Source organism: Lampetra planeri, chromosome 17 (assembly GCF_965212315.1).
Source record: "Lampetra planeri chromosome 17, kcLamPlan1.2.h2, whole genome shotgun sequence".
Classification (NCBI taxonomy): domain Eukaryota; kingdom Metazoa; phylum Chordata; class Hyperoartia; order Petromyzontiformes; family Petromyzontidae; genus Lampetra; species Lampetra planeri.
Window position 1 is genome coordinate 389612 of NC_136123.1, and position 17442 is coordinate 407053.

Genomic DNA, 17442 nt, shown 5'->3' on the forward strand with positions numbered 1-17442 from the left:
TAACGCCAATGTAGAGTGATGTGAACCGGTCCTGGGATCCCGTCCTATATGCTGAACTGTATGTATGTTGAACTTCCTTCGCACCGTACGTAGCCAACTGTACTAACCGGTGACCAGCGTGGTGAAGTATGACCAAACAGCCCAAATGACCGACACGGTGGGGACAGGCTTTCATCCAGCAATTAACTTCCAAAGGGTTTTAATTATTTAAACATAATAATATTCCAGGGCACCTTTCCCCCCACTATCAGTGCCATATCCATTACTTCATGGCGCTATAAGGCTCGTGGATTGTAACATGACAGGACCGTGACGGATGACAGTGACTTGGGGAGGACTTTTCCAGCAGTGGATTGACCATGGCTGATGATAATGATTTTGATGAACTAGGCTGTGTCCTTGTGGGAGGGTTAAGGGGATGGTGCCGGGGTCAGGGAGAGCCCACTTGCCTGCCGGCTTTCGCTCCTCCACGCGCCGTTGACGGTCTGCGTGGGCGCGATGGTGACGACCGGCGGGGGCTGGTGGGGGGCCGAGTGTCCTGGTCCAGGCAGGGGAGTGGGGGGGCCCCGCTTGGGCGTGTGGGCGGGAGACGAGTGTCCGTGCCCAGCGCCGGGGGACGCGTCTCGACAGGGCTCGGTCTTCATCGACGACGACGACGACACTGGGGCAAAGCAGGGCACGCGCAACACTCACTGCTGCTGCCCCACTCTCTCACTCGCTCACTCAACCTCGATGGCACCACCGGTTAAGCAGTAGCCATGTAACAGCTCCCTAGTGGCGCAACTATTGAGTGTGCAGGTGGTGCAACTGCACCGGGACTCATGGGCCATAAGGGCCCAGGTGCCGGGCCACGAATAGGGGTCCTGCACTCCGGCCCATGCCAAGCACGCTACGCCACTGCGACTCACAACTCCACTTACAGAAATTTAATACATTGTCTCAGTGCAATTATTTTTAAAAAAATCCTCTCCTTTGTGCTATCACATACATTCTGTCTTGTTTGTTCTGTCTCGTCTGTTCCAGTAGCCTAAAGGTGGCATTTGCATATAATTTGTATGCAATTTCCATAAATCATAAATAACCTATTCTCAGACCGCGCAACTCGATGCGCGTATCGCAAGCGTGAAAAATCTGTTTTGCCGGACGAAACGATGCATCTTCACCTACGGAAGGACAATGCCACCGCGGCTGCAGTAAGAGCGATGAGCAGGCCGGTACTGATGGGAATACAGGAGGCACCAAACCAATTTCCCTTGCGCTGCGCAACCTGTGACGCTCCCGTTAACCGTGGAGCATGTGCGGGGGTGCAACGGAGCGACGTCCCGAACCTCACGCCCGTTGCAAACACAACACGACCCCTACAGCACCTCCATTACACGTGGAGAATTAGGTGACTGCATTGACAGTGTTAAACAAACACAAATTAAACAAACAAAAATCAATACCTTTGTGATTAGCACCACAATTTAGTGGATATATATGCGTGCAACGGGCTAACATTTCACGGCAATGCAAAGAGAAAGACTATTGCGTAAAAGGGTGGCCCTACTAATATTTTCATAAATAGTAGGGCCACCACCAACACAGCTAAATAAATAAATTGCCAGAATTCTGGTGATTGCCTGATGATGCTGGTTGTAACGACCAGCGAAGTGTCATACATGCTTGTTATATGTTGTGTATTGCTCAACACAGCCTGCCAGTGTGATGAAGCAATACATACTGTTGCATTTGTTCATGTAACAGCTTTATTTATTCAGCTGTGTTGGGTGGAGGAGGGTGTAGACACAACATTTGCAAAGTAATCATGCGATCCGACTAAAAACTCAATTACAAATCACAACATAGGTTGCGGCAGCCTATGTACTAAAAATATACAAAAAATATATTCTTAGGGTACAAGGAAGTGTCATTATTGATGGTGGCGAATTTTTATTAGATAAACATTTGTGCCTACGTTACATACACCTGGCAGCAGTGCTTAACCAAACAAAATTATCTGAAAAGGTGGACGGACCAGTCAGTGTGTTGTCAGTATAGCAGCGGCAGTGAAAGAACAAACATTGAGAACCGAGACATGACACCCGTGGCCTGTGCAACCTTTGCCTACGGCTATATTCTTACGAACAAATACGAGCATCGACACGCTCTTCCAGTTATGCTCCTGGTATGTAAACATGGTACTTGAAAATAAGTCGAGCACTAGACCAGGGTGACACGATCTCAAGATGTCCGGACCGCCCCTCGTGTCTCACGTACGTCCATCCGCTACAGAGCTCTCGGCCACACGGAGGAGCCATCCACCGCTGGTGAGGGGGGCTCTAGTTTCACAGCCGGATCCGGGGGCGCGAGCAGGGCGGCCTTGCCGCTAGGGAACGCCTGGCGCTGTGCCCAGCGAGCGCAAGCACTGCCAACACGGGGCCACTGAACACAGCGCCACTGTGCAGGGACACTTAGCAACACGGAACAACAAGATGGGCCATTTGTTGCTTTTGTGATACTTTCAAATGCGTTCATTCCTTTAGCCGCCCGCAGTCAAATTGTGTTGCTGTTCACCACCCCCATTGACTCATCACTGAATATTGAGGCTTCAGCGATAAATTCACAGCTGAAAAGATTAAAAGACGACGATTATGGAAATGTACTTCAACAAAAGGAACAGGAAAAGCATATACATAAACATACTTGAGCACAAACATTTGTTTAAGCTTCCTACTGAGATGTAAGTCCCAGGCTTGAAACAACTGCAGTTTTTCATTCTATTCATGTTAAAATAAAACCCTTTGAATCCCAAGTGACCCAAACCAACAAGGCAATGCCTGAGCAGCTTCAGCTCCAACACCTGCCCGGGGCACGTGACAAAGCCGTGCGGGATGCCCTGGTACACGGACCCACCAATCCGCGAGGCACAAATCCCGGTGTCAAAACACCGCCATCGGAGATGGCGTAATGAGCCGGGGGCGGCAGATACCCGGGACGCGTAAGCTCGAGTCATGGAAACGTGTCCCACCGCACAGCGGTGGTGGTGGTGGGGGCGGTGGTGGGGGCCGCGCTGGGGGCTGGGCTCCTTGCGGAGCGACCCTATTCTGTTCCGACCAATGCTCAGTGGACTCTCCCGCCCTTCGATCGTCATCAAGTTCACAATCGGCTCGTGCGAGAGTTACACGCCGCCCCGAGCGGTGAACCCTGGAGTGGTCGAATCACCGGGTCGTGATGCTGCGACCTAATACAACGCATGATCGACGAGCGTTTTCCCAAACGGCAAATCAGCACAGTCACAGAAGTTGTTGTTCTGCTCAGATCCCTGGGCAGGATTAGAGCGACAATGGTGACAGGGGAACGGCGTGGTGGGCTGCCGCGGCACGCCCGCCAGACGCCCCCGGCGGTGGCATTCCGAGGGAGACAGTGAGCGAGCGAGCGAGGCGGGGAGGGGCGGCCCGTGGAGAAAAACAGCTGGGCCTCACACAGCTCCCTTTGACTAAATCATTGTTATTATTTATCTTAATTATTTATTTTGCCCGAACGGAACACGCGTGCAAGACACGCTGTGTGCGCTTCAAATGATTTAACGCCAAATGCCAGGCTCCGGCAGAGCCCTCGTCTCCTCCAGTTCGCTCACACACCAACACATCACAGGCGCGCTCACCGCGGTGCTCACGGGCTCGCAGCAACACCGTGAGATGCGACACATTTGCACAACGGGGCGCGCCGCGTTGTGCCACGTGCCCGCCCTAGGAGGCGTAAACCGCGACCGTGCTGAATTAAGAAAATCTCTACTAATATAATTAAACAGCAATATTGATCTTGTTTAATCTTCTTTGCTGAAACAAGGGATTTTATTATGATATAACGAGTGTTATTTATGGCCATGAAATAACTGGTGTCGTTACAGCCACAGCCGGCTCCTTTTGCACAACACACACTCCAGATTTTTTTATGGCTCGCAAATTGTTGTTCACTAATAATTTATGCCTTCAGCAATGAGATGCACTAATGCATTTGTAATGCATTTGTAATGCATAACGGATGATCAACATCACCAGCAAATAAATAAGATTATGGGTGCAGGAGATGTGCTTAACCTCAGCGAATACTGAACACCACGAGCTGATGGCAATCTCCATCTTCGAGTGACGACAGCCATCTCCTGACAACAGCCACCTAATGGCAACATCTTCCTCATGACAACAGACATCTGCTACTCACAAAAGATATCCAATATAGATAGAATACATTTTCTACTTATGAGATATCCCTATTGACTAAAAGCCATCTCCTACTGACAAGGAATCTGTAACTGACAACAATTAAATTATCTAACAATAAGCAACTACAACTGACAAAAATAAATCTTCGACTGACAACAGGCATCTCCTACTGTCAAGACATCTTCTAGTGATAACACATGCAATGCTCACAAGTGACATGCCAAACTAATAATATACATTTACTGACAGCACATATCTACTATACAATTTGGACTTCCCCTTCAGACAAAATCTACTGACAAGACATCTCTTACTAACAAAAGCCACCGTTCTACGGGTAAGACAACTCCCACTCACAGCAGACATCTGCTCGCGGCAGGAGACAGACATCCCCTCCTGACAAGAAACATTCACTTCTGACGAGCGATGCTCATCGCTGCCTGTCGACTGTACGATGTGCAGTGGCTGCGAACACAAGCGCCTGTTGTAGGCAGGAGGCCTGAATTTGCACTCAGCGCTGGGCTGGTCCTCGGAGGACGATTACGATGCACGAGCCGAGCGCGGCAATAAATCTCAACCCACTTTTACAGACAAAATGACACTTCCTAGAAACGGATTTCCATATGGTCATTATCTCCACTGCGGAACGCATCAGCACAAAAGCATTTCACTCTTTCTCTATAGAAAATATCTATGAACGGTTCATTGTACGGCACATTACCTGTTTATCATGCAGTCACATCAGGTGTCATTGGCCATTTGCATTTATTTTGTCATTTCGTCTTTGCACACGCACATATATATATTTAAGCAACCGTTTGGCACAGTTTGATTTCTTTAGTAATTTGCCGAGTGCCAGCAGTTGCCCAGGAGCCACTGGCTGGCAGCCGAGCTAGGCCAGGGCAGCTTTATTTTGGGTGTCCATGCCACGGGAGACAGGGATTGGCGAGACTGCTGGCTGCGTTTGCGCTGGGAGACGAGGGCGCTGCTACTTAGAAGCGGCTGGCGGAGGAGACCCCGGGGAGAGTGTCTCGGTCGAGTGCACGACAACCCACCAAGGTCACCAAGCGGCACACAAACCCACGTGCGCGCATCTTCAACATGTGGCGGTACAGCCGTAAATCCACGCGGCTGTGCATTTATTGTTTATTAAAGGCGGTAGGAGGGAACTGAGAAGACAGTTGTTCTCACACAGGTCTGGAGATGATTGGATCGGCCTTCCTGCCGGGCTGAAGAGGGACATTCAAATAGCTCATCCAAAAGGCAGCTGGATATTGCTCTTAACAATGCATCCGAGGCACAGCGAAGTAGCAGAGAGGGGGGGACACGTGCTTGTGGGAGACGGGAAACGTGTGGCTGTGCCAGCTGCGCCGTGTGAATCGTCACGTTGTCCGCCGCCGTACCTTGAGGACAGGATTAGGCAAAAACGGCTGCGCTGGGCGGGACATGTGTGCAGGATGGGGGAGGGCCGATTGCCACGACTGGCATTGGAGTGGTCTCCACGAGTCCAGTAACCAGGAGGAAGAGAACACCTAAGCCCAGATGGTGGGATACTGTAATGGCAGTTCTTGAAGGTCGCGTGTCTAATGTGCAGCAGCTGTGGGATCTGGTGGAGGGTAGAAAGCGTTGGCGACGCATGGAATACCTTGGAGGCCCAGGCCGCCCTTGGGCTCCTCGGCGTGCTTGGCGAGTTCACGCAGGGCCGCGGCGAAGCTGGAGGCACGGGGCCCGCCGGAGAGGCCAGCGGGCAGCAGGTGGTGGGCACCCCCGGCGTGGGCCATCACGCCCAGGGGGGAGGGCACCAGGGGCACCACGGTGGCCGTGCTGCGTGGAGCTGACGCCATTAAGGAGCTTGGCTTGCGCTCATGGCTCATGCCTGGAACAAAAAAACAAGGAAAAGATAAGGATCCCCCCCTAAAGAAAACTACTGCGTAGGATTTCGCCGTTGTGCCGTGCAGCTCTCTCGTGTCTTTTCGGGTTGCACCGAGGGCTGTTCGTTTGCAATTCGCGACGTTTCACTCCACGTGCAGCACGATCTGAAACGTATTTCCACCCAGCAACACCACGTCCAGCACACCACTCGCCATGGCTGTGACTACGAGTCGCGTGCCACCAATTCCAGCGACTTGGAAAATATAAAATAAGAAATTAAATATTGACCTGTTTGACCCCGATGACACCGTGAACCTGAACGCGAGCCTGAACGTGAGCCTGAACACACGGGTGTCCCGAGGCCACCGTATTTCCGAGGCACAGGGTGACACCGGACCGACCCTGGAGGCCACGGGGCCGCAATGACACCGGCAGCGTGGGGCTCTCTCCCGAGGAAGTGCTGGGCAACGAGCGCGACCTCGGGAAAACAGGAAACAATTTCAAGTGTGTTGGCACAGTGCACTGTACCGAAGCCACATACTACCGTTCTCAGAGTAAATATTCCATCAACATTCACTTCCCCACATTCATTGCCTCACATTCACTGCCTGACCCAAAAAATCACTCACCACACATTTATTCACACCATATTACCTCCCTCAACCACACTCATTACCTCACCTGACGTTCATTACATCACCCAACCACAGTATATTCACTAAATCACCGCACTACCTCACCCCCATCCCCTTACTCACCCATGTCCCTTCACTCAACTCTCACCCCATCACTCACCAATATCCCCCCTCACTCACCCCCATTACTCACCCCATCCCTATACCCACCCAAATCCCCTCACTCACCCTTATCTCCTCAACGCGATCTCCTCGCTCACCCTCATCCCCTCGCTCACCCTCATCCCTCCCTCACCCTCATCCCTCCCTCACCCTCATCCCCTCGCTCACTCATCCCCTCGCTCACTCATCCCCTCGCTCACCCTCATCCCCTCGCTCACCCTCATCCCCTCGCTCACCCTCATCCCCTCGCTCACCCTCATCCCCTCGCTCACCCTCATCCCTCGCTCACCCTCATCCCCTCCCTCACCCTCATCCCCTCCCTCACCCTCATCCCCTCGCTCCACCCTCATCCCCTCGCTCACCCCTGGCTGGCCCGTGGCTGACGGCTTCACCGCCAGCGGGGCGGGTCTGATGATGATGGTGGTGGTGGTGATAATGATGGTGGTAGTGATGGTGATAGTGATGATGGTGATAATGACGATGGCGGTGGTGATGATGGTGGTAATGATAGTGATGATGGTGGTGGTGGTGATGATGATGATGATGGTGGTGATGATGATGGTGATGATGGTGGTGGTGGTGGTGGTGATGATGGTGGTGGTGATGATGGTGGTGGTGGTGATGATGGTGGTAGTGATGATGATGGTGGTGGTGATGATGGTGGTAGTGATGATGATGGTGGTGGTGATGATGTTGATGGTGGTGGTAGTGATGGTGGTAGTGATGAAGGTGGTGGTAGTGATGGTGGCGATGATGGTAGTGATGGTGATGGTGGCGATGATGATGGTAGCGATGGTGATGGTGGCGATGATGATGGTAGTGATGATGGTGATGATGGTGGTGATGATGGTGGTGGTGATGATGATGGTGGTGGTGGTGATGATGATGATGGTGATGATGGTGGTGGTGGTGATGATGGTGGTGGTGGTGATGATGGTGGTGGTGATGATGGTGGTGGTGGTGATGATGATGGTGGTAGTGATGATGATGGTGGTGGTGATGATGTTGATGGTGGTGGTAGTGATGGTGGTAGTGATGAAGGTGGTGGTAGTGATGGTGGCGATGATGGTAGTGATGGTGATGGTGGCGATGATGATGGTAGCGATGGTGATGGTGGCGATGATGATGGTAGTGATGATGGTGATGATGGTGGTGATGATGGTGGTGGTGGTGATGATGGTGGTGGTGGTGATGATGATGGTGATGATGGTGGTGATGATGGTGGTGGTGATGATGGTGGTGGTGATGATGGTGGTGATGATGGTGGTGATGATGATGGTGGTGGTGATGATGGTGGTGGTGATAATGGTGGTGATGATGGTGGTGGTGATGGTGGTGGTGGTAGTGATGATGGTGGTGATGATGGTGGTGGTGATGATGGTGGTGGTGATGATGATGATGATGGTGGTGATGATGGTGGTGATGATGGTGGTGATGATGGTGGTGATGATGATGATGGTGGTGGTGGTGATGATGGTGGTGGTGATGGTGGTGATGATAATGGTGGTGGTGATGGTGGTGGTGATGATGATGATGGTGGTGATGGTGGTAGTGATGATGGTGGTGATGATGGTGGTGATGGTGGTAGTGATGATGGTGGTGGTGATGATGGTGGTAGTGATGATGGTGATGTTGATGGTGGTAGTGATGATGGTGGTAGTGATGATGGTGGTAGTGATGATGGTGGTAGTGATGGTGGTGGTAGTAGTGATGGTGATGGTAGTGATGGTGATGATGATGAGGGTGATGGTGGTGATGATGGTGGTGATGATGATGGTGGTGATGGTAGTGATGATGATGGTGATGATGATGAGGGTGAATGCCCCTTGCCCCGCTCGTGCCCCCGACGAGAGCCCGCGGCTCTAACTCAAACGCGACGCTCAGTAATTAGCAGTCGCGGCTAATTAGCGATCAGCGATGAATGGCGACGCCGCCTCCCCTCTCACCACGAACCCTGACCCGGGCGGCGGAGCCACGGAGGCCGCGGCCTCGCATGCAAATGGGCGGCGCGGCGAGAGGAGGCACCTCTTCCTCATCATCATCATGATCCACCACGCCGCCTTCCTCCCATGTCTGTCTCGGTGTGTGTCTGCCGCTCTCTCTCTCTCCCTGTCTAACTCGATGTTTGTCCGTCTGCTTTACCGCCCGCGGCGGCGGCGGCGTCTCACTCCCTCCAGAGATCGCTGCGGGGGGAGCGCGGGGCGGGGGGACGAGGGGGTGGGTGGGTTAGGGTGGGTGGGGGAGGGTGGGTGGGGGAGGGTTAGGGTGGGTGGGGGTGAGTGGGTTAGGGTGGGTGGGGGTGAGTGGGTTAGGGTGGGTGGGGGTGAGTGGGGGAGGGAGGGTGATGGTGAGTGGGAGGGTGGGAGGGTGGGTGAGGGTGCGGGTGGGTGGGGGTGAGTGGGTGGGGGTGAGTGGGTGAGGGTGAGTGGGTGAGGGAAGATGAAGATGGGAGGGCGAGGGGAGATGAGAGAAAAGAGGGGAGGTGAGAGGGGGGTTTAGAGACGAGGGGAATGGGGACGAGGGCAGACGCGTGGGATGATCGGGTGATAGGAGCCGAGAGAGCGGGTGATGAGGAGTGAAGAGAGATAAAGAGGATAAGAGATGTGAGAAGATGAGGGGTTATGAGGAAGTCTATAGATGAGGGGAGATGGGGAATCGGGGGTAGGGAGATGGGTAAGGAGGTGAGGGATGAGGGGAGTTTAGGGGACGGGAGGGGGGTGTCAGAAAGATGAACAAGATGAGGAGAGATACGAAGAGCTGGGTGGGCCTGACCTGGTAAAATGAAAATAGTTGTAGTTTAAGAGACAAAAGGAGTGACAGGACATAAGGTGATGGAGAGGGGCGCTGGGGTGAGGAACGCGAAGGTTTTGACTGCCCCCATCCCCCTTGCCCCGGGGAATAAGGCGCGGAAAACACGATAACTCTCACACACACAGACAACAACAGCCGCCATTCGCCACTAAGTGGCGGTGACGTCACCACGACGCTTGTGCCAGGCCATGTGCACCTTGAGGCCACGTGAAGTGTCGAACGCCCGCTGGCAGGAGGTCACGGGGCAGACCCAGGTGCCACGGGTCGACTGACCGAGATGACCGAGATGACTGGCTGATGCACCACCTGTGCCCCCTACTGTACCAATTTGCTGTGCTTTAGCCACCCGACGCTCCGCTCGTTGTTGTGAGCGTCGCTCCTCCGCCCTCCGTTGTTGTTGGAGGGCGACTGCCTCCAACTGCCCAGTAGCGCCCTTCACGAGCCTCCTCCACAGAGGCCGATCTTGACACCGCTGGTACCAGTTATTGGCAAGTCCACTCAGCTCCACGTCCTCCTGTACCACATCACTCCATCTCTTCTCTAGCACGTGCCACGCCCGTTTAGCCCCCTCGATCTGGCCGAACAAAAGCTGTTTAGGCATGCGGTGGCTGGGCATGCGGGCTACATGACCCAGCCAACGCAGCCTTGCCTGCCGGAGGAGCTCACCGATGGGACTTTGCCCAGATCTTTCAAGGATTTGTGAGCTCCTCACACAATCTATCCTGGTTAAACCCAGGATGGATCGTAGGCAGGCCAGCCAAAATGTTTCCAACCGGCGAAGATGCTCCATTAGGGGGGTCCACATTTCGCAAGCATAGAGAAGGGAGGAAATGACTGGCCGAGAAGACCTGAAGCTTCGTGCGGAGCGACAGACCAGGTAGCTTCCACACAGCGTTACGCAACCGATGAAAAGATATTGCCGCTCGACTGATTCGGAGTAAGACCTCTTCTGTTAAACTGGAGCCGGTCATAAGCACACTGCCCAGGTATGGGAAACTCTCAACTCTCTCCACTACTGCCCCATCATCGATTGGGAGTTGTGGGGGTGGAGTGTCCCATGGTACAAAATACCCAGGCAGGTGCTTAGTTTTGGTGGGGCTGATGGTAAGGCCCCACCTCTTAGTGGCACGCTCCAGTCTCAGCAGCAGCGTCTCCAACTACTCCTCTGAATGAGCAGCTATTACCAAATCATCGGCATACATAACGTCGTTGACCAATAGGGAGCCATCCCTTGATTACACCTGGGCATCGATCAACCTCCCATTATATCTGTACCAAATGGAGATTCCCCCGGTACAGCTATTGAACGCTTCATGAACTGCGTGGTCAAAATAGATGTTAAATAATGTGGGAGCCAGAGGACATCCCTGTCGCACCCCAAGGTGTACAGGGAAAGGCTCTGACTCCCGGCCACGTAGTTTAACCCGGGCCCGCTCACCATCATCAAGGTCCTTAATGATCGTGACCAGAGGATCAGGGACTCCGAAAGCACGAAGAACAACCCAGAGCCCAGGCCTACTGATGGTATCATAGGCCTTGACCAGGCCAATAAAGCAGAGATGTAGGTCTTGTTGAAATTCCCTACACCTCTGCTGTAGCAGACGGACAGAAAATATGGCATCTGTGCAGGACCGCCCTTTCCTGAAACCGCATTGGGGCCCCGCAAGCCTCTCCTCAGCGTGCCTAGCAAGGCGATGTTGAAGAATCCTTGCCAGGACCTTTCCCGGCACACTGAGGAGTGAGATGCCCCTGTAGTTGTTACAGGTTACAGTCTGTGCGGTACCCCTTCTTAAAGAGGGGGACCACCAGGGCTTCCTTCCAATCTTGCGGAACCCATCCAGTGGCCCAGACTGTTGTTATGATGTCATATAGGGCAGTCTGTGCACAAACGCCACCCTCCCTCAGCATTTCGCTTGGGAGATCATCTCTGCCCGGTGCCTTTCCTGGTCTCAGACTCCGGATCGCCTTCAGTACTTCCTCAACAGATGGCACCTCAGCCAGCCACTCACAGGGGGTGACTTCCTCCTCCAATATTTTAGGCACCGCAGCCTCAGCAGGGTTATCCCCACTTTGTGCCATGATTTTTTCCTGGCTGAGAGATTTCCCCTCCCCCAGGACCTTACAGAAATGTTCAGCAAATCTGTAAACCTGTTCCTGGGGGTCTGAGATTGGATCACCTTTCTTTTCCCTAATGATGGTAATAGCTGTGGCGCTGCAGGTTACTTTTTTATGGAATTAAAGAGCGATTTGTGATCGCGGGCCATTTAGGCAGACTCCATGTCCTCAGCAACCTGCGACCACCACCCATCCTTGCAGCACCTCACGGCTCTCCGAACCTCCGAGCGAAGGCTGCGGTAAGCCTCCTCATTCTCCAACGTGGGATGCTGTAGCCGATGAGTGGGCCTGTAGCTTTTTCTCAGCCAGTTTGAACACCTCTTCTGTCAGCCAGGGTCTCTGGGGAGGTCTGGAGCAGTCATTGCAGCTGCATGAGCCACAGTCCTAAACCTCGCCCATTTTCCCTCGACATCAGGATGAGTGGGGGACGATGCCAACCCCAGCTGCAATCGATGATGAAATTCTCGCTTGCAACTTTCATCAGCTAGCTGAGACCATGCCACTTAGGGGTTGAATGGGGTTCTGGGTGGACACCCACCACTGGAGTGGAAGAATGGCAGGCGCATCTTACAGATGACAAGTCGATGGTTCGTGGGCAGATCAGCTCCACGGTAGGTTCTGGTGTCAAGGACATGGACCCGCATACGGTGTTCTGTCACTATGTAGTCCAGCAGATGTTCTTGCTTTGACCCGGCATGCATCCATGATGTTGTGTAGATGCGCTGATGCCGGAACAGCACGTTGGTAATTACAAGCCCATGGGCTGCACAACAATCTAGCAGCCTCCTGCCGTTGTTATTGAGGCGATCTGGCCCATGCCTTCCTATCACTCCAGACCAGGTGCCAGCATCATGACCAACTCGGGAATTGAAGTCACCCAACAAGATGACTCTATCCCGAGGGGCCACTTTAGCTAGCACCTGTAACAAGAGGCCATAGAAGGTATCTGACTCATCGGCCTTGCCTGCATCCCTCCACGGATGAGTGCGAGGGGCTGGTAACCCCTCCACCTTCAATTAATTACCACTAAACCACGATGGAGACAAAGACAGACACACACAGATACACACAAACACAGATATACAGAGATTTCTACACACATAGATAGACACGCAGAGATAGACAGGCAAAGACACACAGACACACATAGAGAGACACACACGGAAATACACACGCACACAAAACAGAGAGACACAAATGCAAACATAGGAAAACACGGACACAGAGAGCAGAAGACAAAGATCCATCGTACTACAGCCTCGACAGAACTGTCAGTGCATGGCACACGAGAGGGTTGGTTGGCCAACACCACACCTCGCCGCCTTTATCTTCCAAGTGGCGATATTTACACACTTTACTAGGTACTCATTTAAGGCTGATTCGACCTAGAGGAGGCCCAGGACTGGTTCAGATAATCGCCACCGGGAGCGTATCCCAGTGCGCTTACCACTGCGCCACCGCTCCCCAGAAACACCAAATACATGCACGGGGAGGACGGAAGCAGCGGCTCCTTCCAGGCTTAATGGCTGCTGCCAGAATTATCGAGAGCAATTTGCACCCCCGCGGCAGCGCACATTTCAATTTGCACGACACCGGGTGAAGCTGGCGGGCTCCCATTGAGCGTCTGATGGGTGCCCACGTGCAGTGTTTGTCTGTGTCCCGCGTGCAGTGTCTGATGGTTGTTCCACATGCAGTGTCCCACGTTTAAGGTCTGTGTCCACGTGTAGTAACCGACTGTGTCTCACATGAAATGTCCGACTGCATCCCACGTATATCGTCTGTGTCCCACGTGTAGCATCCGTGTTCCATGTATAGTCTCCCACTTGCAGTGTCTGCTGCGTAGTGTCTGCCCGGCAGGGTTACATTTCCCAGTGAATACATGGCTGCTGGACTGGAGTTATTGGCACGTGACTTTAGTAGCCACAGCCACAGTGAGAGGTACACTGGGCGTGGTGTGCCAGTTGAAGACATGTTTTCTGGGTCGCTGACCCGCAGAGACCCGGCTGAGATCCATCCCCACTGACCCCCGCGTGCTCCGCAGGTAGGGTCTGACCCACGTCTGGCGCCTCCCACGTGCCCTCCGCATTTTGCGGTGTCCCAGTGCCGTCCCCCGCGCGCCTCCCACGGACCGCCGTCCCGCGGCCGTATCCTCAGTCCCTGCCCACCATCCCTGCTCCTGAAGCCGCCTCCAGCAGCCACCCCCGGTGACATCTGGCAGCGCGTCTTTGGTTCACGTACGAGCCGCGCAACAGAGTAGGTGCATCGCGCCGTGTCGCACGCTGTATCGTAAATGTTATCATCTTGGTAAATAAACAGTGGTAAATAAGCAATCCCAAATTTGCACCGTGACTAAGGAGCGTAACGACTAATAATTAGCGTGGAGGAGACATATTATAGTCCGAGTGGCTGACCCATGCCACCTTCGTTGCCAGGGTCCTGCCCTTGTCGCACACTCATACACACAGCATCATCCAAACACTCCCGGTGCCCAGCCGATTGCGGCCAAAGCATACGGTTATTGTGCACGGCGTTTCGTAATTGGCTCAGCACTTTATTTGCCACTAAATTGACACCAAAAGTCCGCCGCTGGGCTCGCAGTGCAATCGGGGAGGATGCCCCTGCCAGAAATCCTGCCACCGCAGAAGCTCAACAGCTGAAACAGCCTTAACAGATGCAGAAGGACGAATTGAACACCCGGTGGTCCATTAACAAATGCCTGACGTGCAATCAGTCACCTAAGCAATAGCTTCTGCTGCTGCTGCTGCTGCCTCTGCTGTTGCTGGAGAAGCGTGCGCAATGTCGCGCGTGAGCAGTGGCTAAACCGAGGGCCCCGGCGGCAGCTCCCAGTGGAAGCTCCAAAAACCGGAGCGGCCCTTGCCCCCCCGCCGCTCCGTGGGTTCAGCCGGCGCTTTCAAGAGCCTCTCGTTGGGTACATAGACTAACGACGGCTAAACGACAAGTGAAACGTGTCAAGCCTTAAAAATAGCTAACAGCACTTGTGGCAGCCAGATAAATCCATTTTGACACGCTCTCTGCCTCTGGCCCCACGGGAGGGAGGGAGGGCGAGGGAGTGGGAGGGCCGCACGGCGGCGGGAGGGCAGGGGGCGCCCGGTCAGCCGGGTGCTGCTGGGTAAGCGCAACTGACAGGTGCGGGCTGACCCCGCGCTCGAGCTGGCCCCGTCCAAAATAGCGCCAGCGCGGACAGTTAGTGAAGCCGACAGTCGGGCCAACGAGATGGCGAGAGAGAAAAAAACCCAGTGAGACAGAGAGAGACGTAAGCTTTGATCAACTTGTAAGCGCACGTCACGTTGCCACCGGGAAAGCGAACTTGATCCTGACACCGAGTCAGCTCCTTATCGTCCCACGTCTACTCTGCGCGTCTTGGACACCCCTTATCGGCCTGGCTGGTGACGCCATAGCGCTCCCTCCCACGCCCCTGCGCCCTACCACGCCCCACGTTGCCGATCGCGATCAAAGTCCGAGGCGAAAAGGCATCTTGGTGCACGGCAGCATGCGCTCGCGAAGCCCCCGCGGCAACACGCTGGAAGAGTTGGGCGCCGTGGGCCACCGACCACGCTAGCGGACCGTGCGCGCCACGGCCGTCTCCGCGGCGTACCTGCCGTGGCATTTGCAACCCCTCGGGCTGGAGGCCACGCCGCGTCTCTTGGCCTCGCATTCCAGGGAGCGCGGCCGCAGCCCCTGGGCCAGCTGACCCCAGCTGCTCACCAGATGGGAATCGGAGATACGAGAAATAAATACAAACTCTGCACGGGGTTCAGCGAGGCCGCGGTGTGCCGGGCACACGGGGAGGGGTGACGGCGCCGGTGCCGCAGGGGCCCAGGAGAGGCCCGAGCAGGCAGCGCTCAACCGCACGCACCGAAAGTCCGAGGCAGCAGCCACGACAACCGCACGTTAGCGCCGCCAAAAACCTCCTCCGCGTGGTGTTTTGAGGATGGCCCAGATTCGGGATAGAAAATCGTAATAAATGAAAACAGGGGAAAATCCCAGTGGCGGCGGAGGGCGGGTCGCGTGAGAGGGGAGCGGGCGGCGGAGAACACGAGCGGCGGCGCTGGCTCGAGCTCCCGGCACCAGCGGTGGGCGTGACGCGCGGCAAGCCACCACCAAGCCAAGCAGCTGCTTGTTTATTCCTGCACATGTGCAGCTCCAGTGGATTAAATGTCAAGGCAGTGACAGCTATTGATCTCAAAAACCAGTCGGCGACGCGTAGACAATATACTCCTCTATCCGTGAGCAATGGCTCCAGAACCGCTTCAAAGCAAGAAGACACCGGACGCCAATTGCAGCGAATGGATTTTCCGAGCCGGGTGCACGGACAGGTTTCAGTCTCCAGTCCCCCGACAACGGTGAAGGCGGCAGCGGTCTACGAGGCCCGACCCGGATGGCCCCACCAACGGCCTCCGCCCGGCGTGGGATCGGCAAGAGGCACTCGGCGTCCCCATCGACAACAAAGCAACGACTCCAGAAATCCCCTCTTCAATCAATATCCACCCATTAGATGCCATTACCATCATATAACTAGAATGCCGGTAATGAGAATATTTGGTGCGCGTGCCAAATTGATGTTAAACTGTTATAATGGGAAACGCAGAGCGGTACGGCTCACGTTGCAATTGATTCCCTGCTGCCCTCCCCCGAGTCCGCTCAGCCGAAACACGGACCCGGGCCGGGCACGGCACGGATCCCTGCCCCGGCATTCCCAGCATCGTTGAGAGGCCAGCAGCGTCTGCTCTTGGCGAGAGCCCATTCCCTATCGCCAGCTCCCTCTCCCCCGCGTGCCTTGACAAGTGTTTTCAAAATCGACGCTCTACCAGGCAGCCAAGTGTAACGACGTTGTCACCCCGCTCGCCCACGCCTCACCGTCCGGCGCCGCCAGATTCTCTAACAATCGCTGCTCGAGCCAGGTGCGGTGTTGGCCAACAGCCGTCATCGTGAGCGAGCTGAGGTCACGGGGTGGAGCAGTGCGCGCGATCCGGAGATGGTGCAGGCTGTGTCCAATGCTTCTGGTGGAATGTGCCTGGGCATGAGCGGGACTGAGCGACTCCCCCTCGCCCACCGGTCCCTCGCCCATCAGCAGAGTGGCGCACACATGTGTAATGGACATGCCCAATGGACATGCCCGCTTTTACCGATCAGCAGAAGCGGCGGTTGAAAGGCACCGTCGTGGCCAAAGGAGGACCCAGGACCAGCTGTGACGTCACTCGCAACTGCTATTTAGCCTTTACCGGATATTTAACTCAAGTGGCTGGGGTAATTATATACAGTGATGGGGATATGTGGGTTTTTTCTGTCTGTGACCTGGGATTCGAAGGAATCCTCTCAAGCCACGCAAGACTAGGGCCCTCCTCGAATTTATGGCCCTCGAAAAGGAGAGCGGTGGGGAAACTGGTTGCCTGTCGAAGCACTCCAAGCTCACCACATGACGTGCCCCCATAGTTTTCATTGTTTTGGGGTTTTGCCCAATTTAAATGTGGCTATCGGCCATACCGTTCCGAGACAACGACGTGTGCATCGGGTGCGCTCTCGCAGACCCGCTCATCTCCCCCGTGTTCGAGAATGGTCCATGGAAGGAGAGGTCACAGAACTGTTTCCGAGACCCCTTCAAGTGACGTTTTTCATCC

The 17442-nt window shown here is 54.5% G+C and overlaps 1 protein-coding gene across 5 annotated transcripts in view; it reads right to left on the reverse strand.

Moving 5' to 3' along the window:
• The window catches only part of LOC144723218 (genetic suppressor element 1-like), a 54224-nt gene that overhangs the window by 18346 nt on the left and 18436 nt on the right, over nucleotides 1–17442 (reverse strand). For 4 of the 5 annotated variants that reach the window (XM_078601768.1, XM_078601770.1, XM_078601772.1 and 1 more), the window contains 2 exons: nucleotides 5854–6084; nucleotides 450–661 (listed from right to left, as the gene is read on the reverse strand). In XM_078601768.1, the coding sequence (XP_078457894.1) occupies nucleotides 450–661; nucleotides 5854–6084 (443 nt within the window). Of the gene's footprint in view, nucleotides 1–449; nucleotides 662–5853; nucleotides 6085–6368; nucleotides 6577–17442 lie in introns of those variants that run through there. The other variant, XM_078601771.1, reaches the window with a different exon arrangement.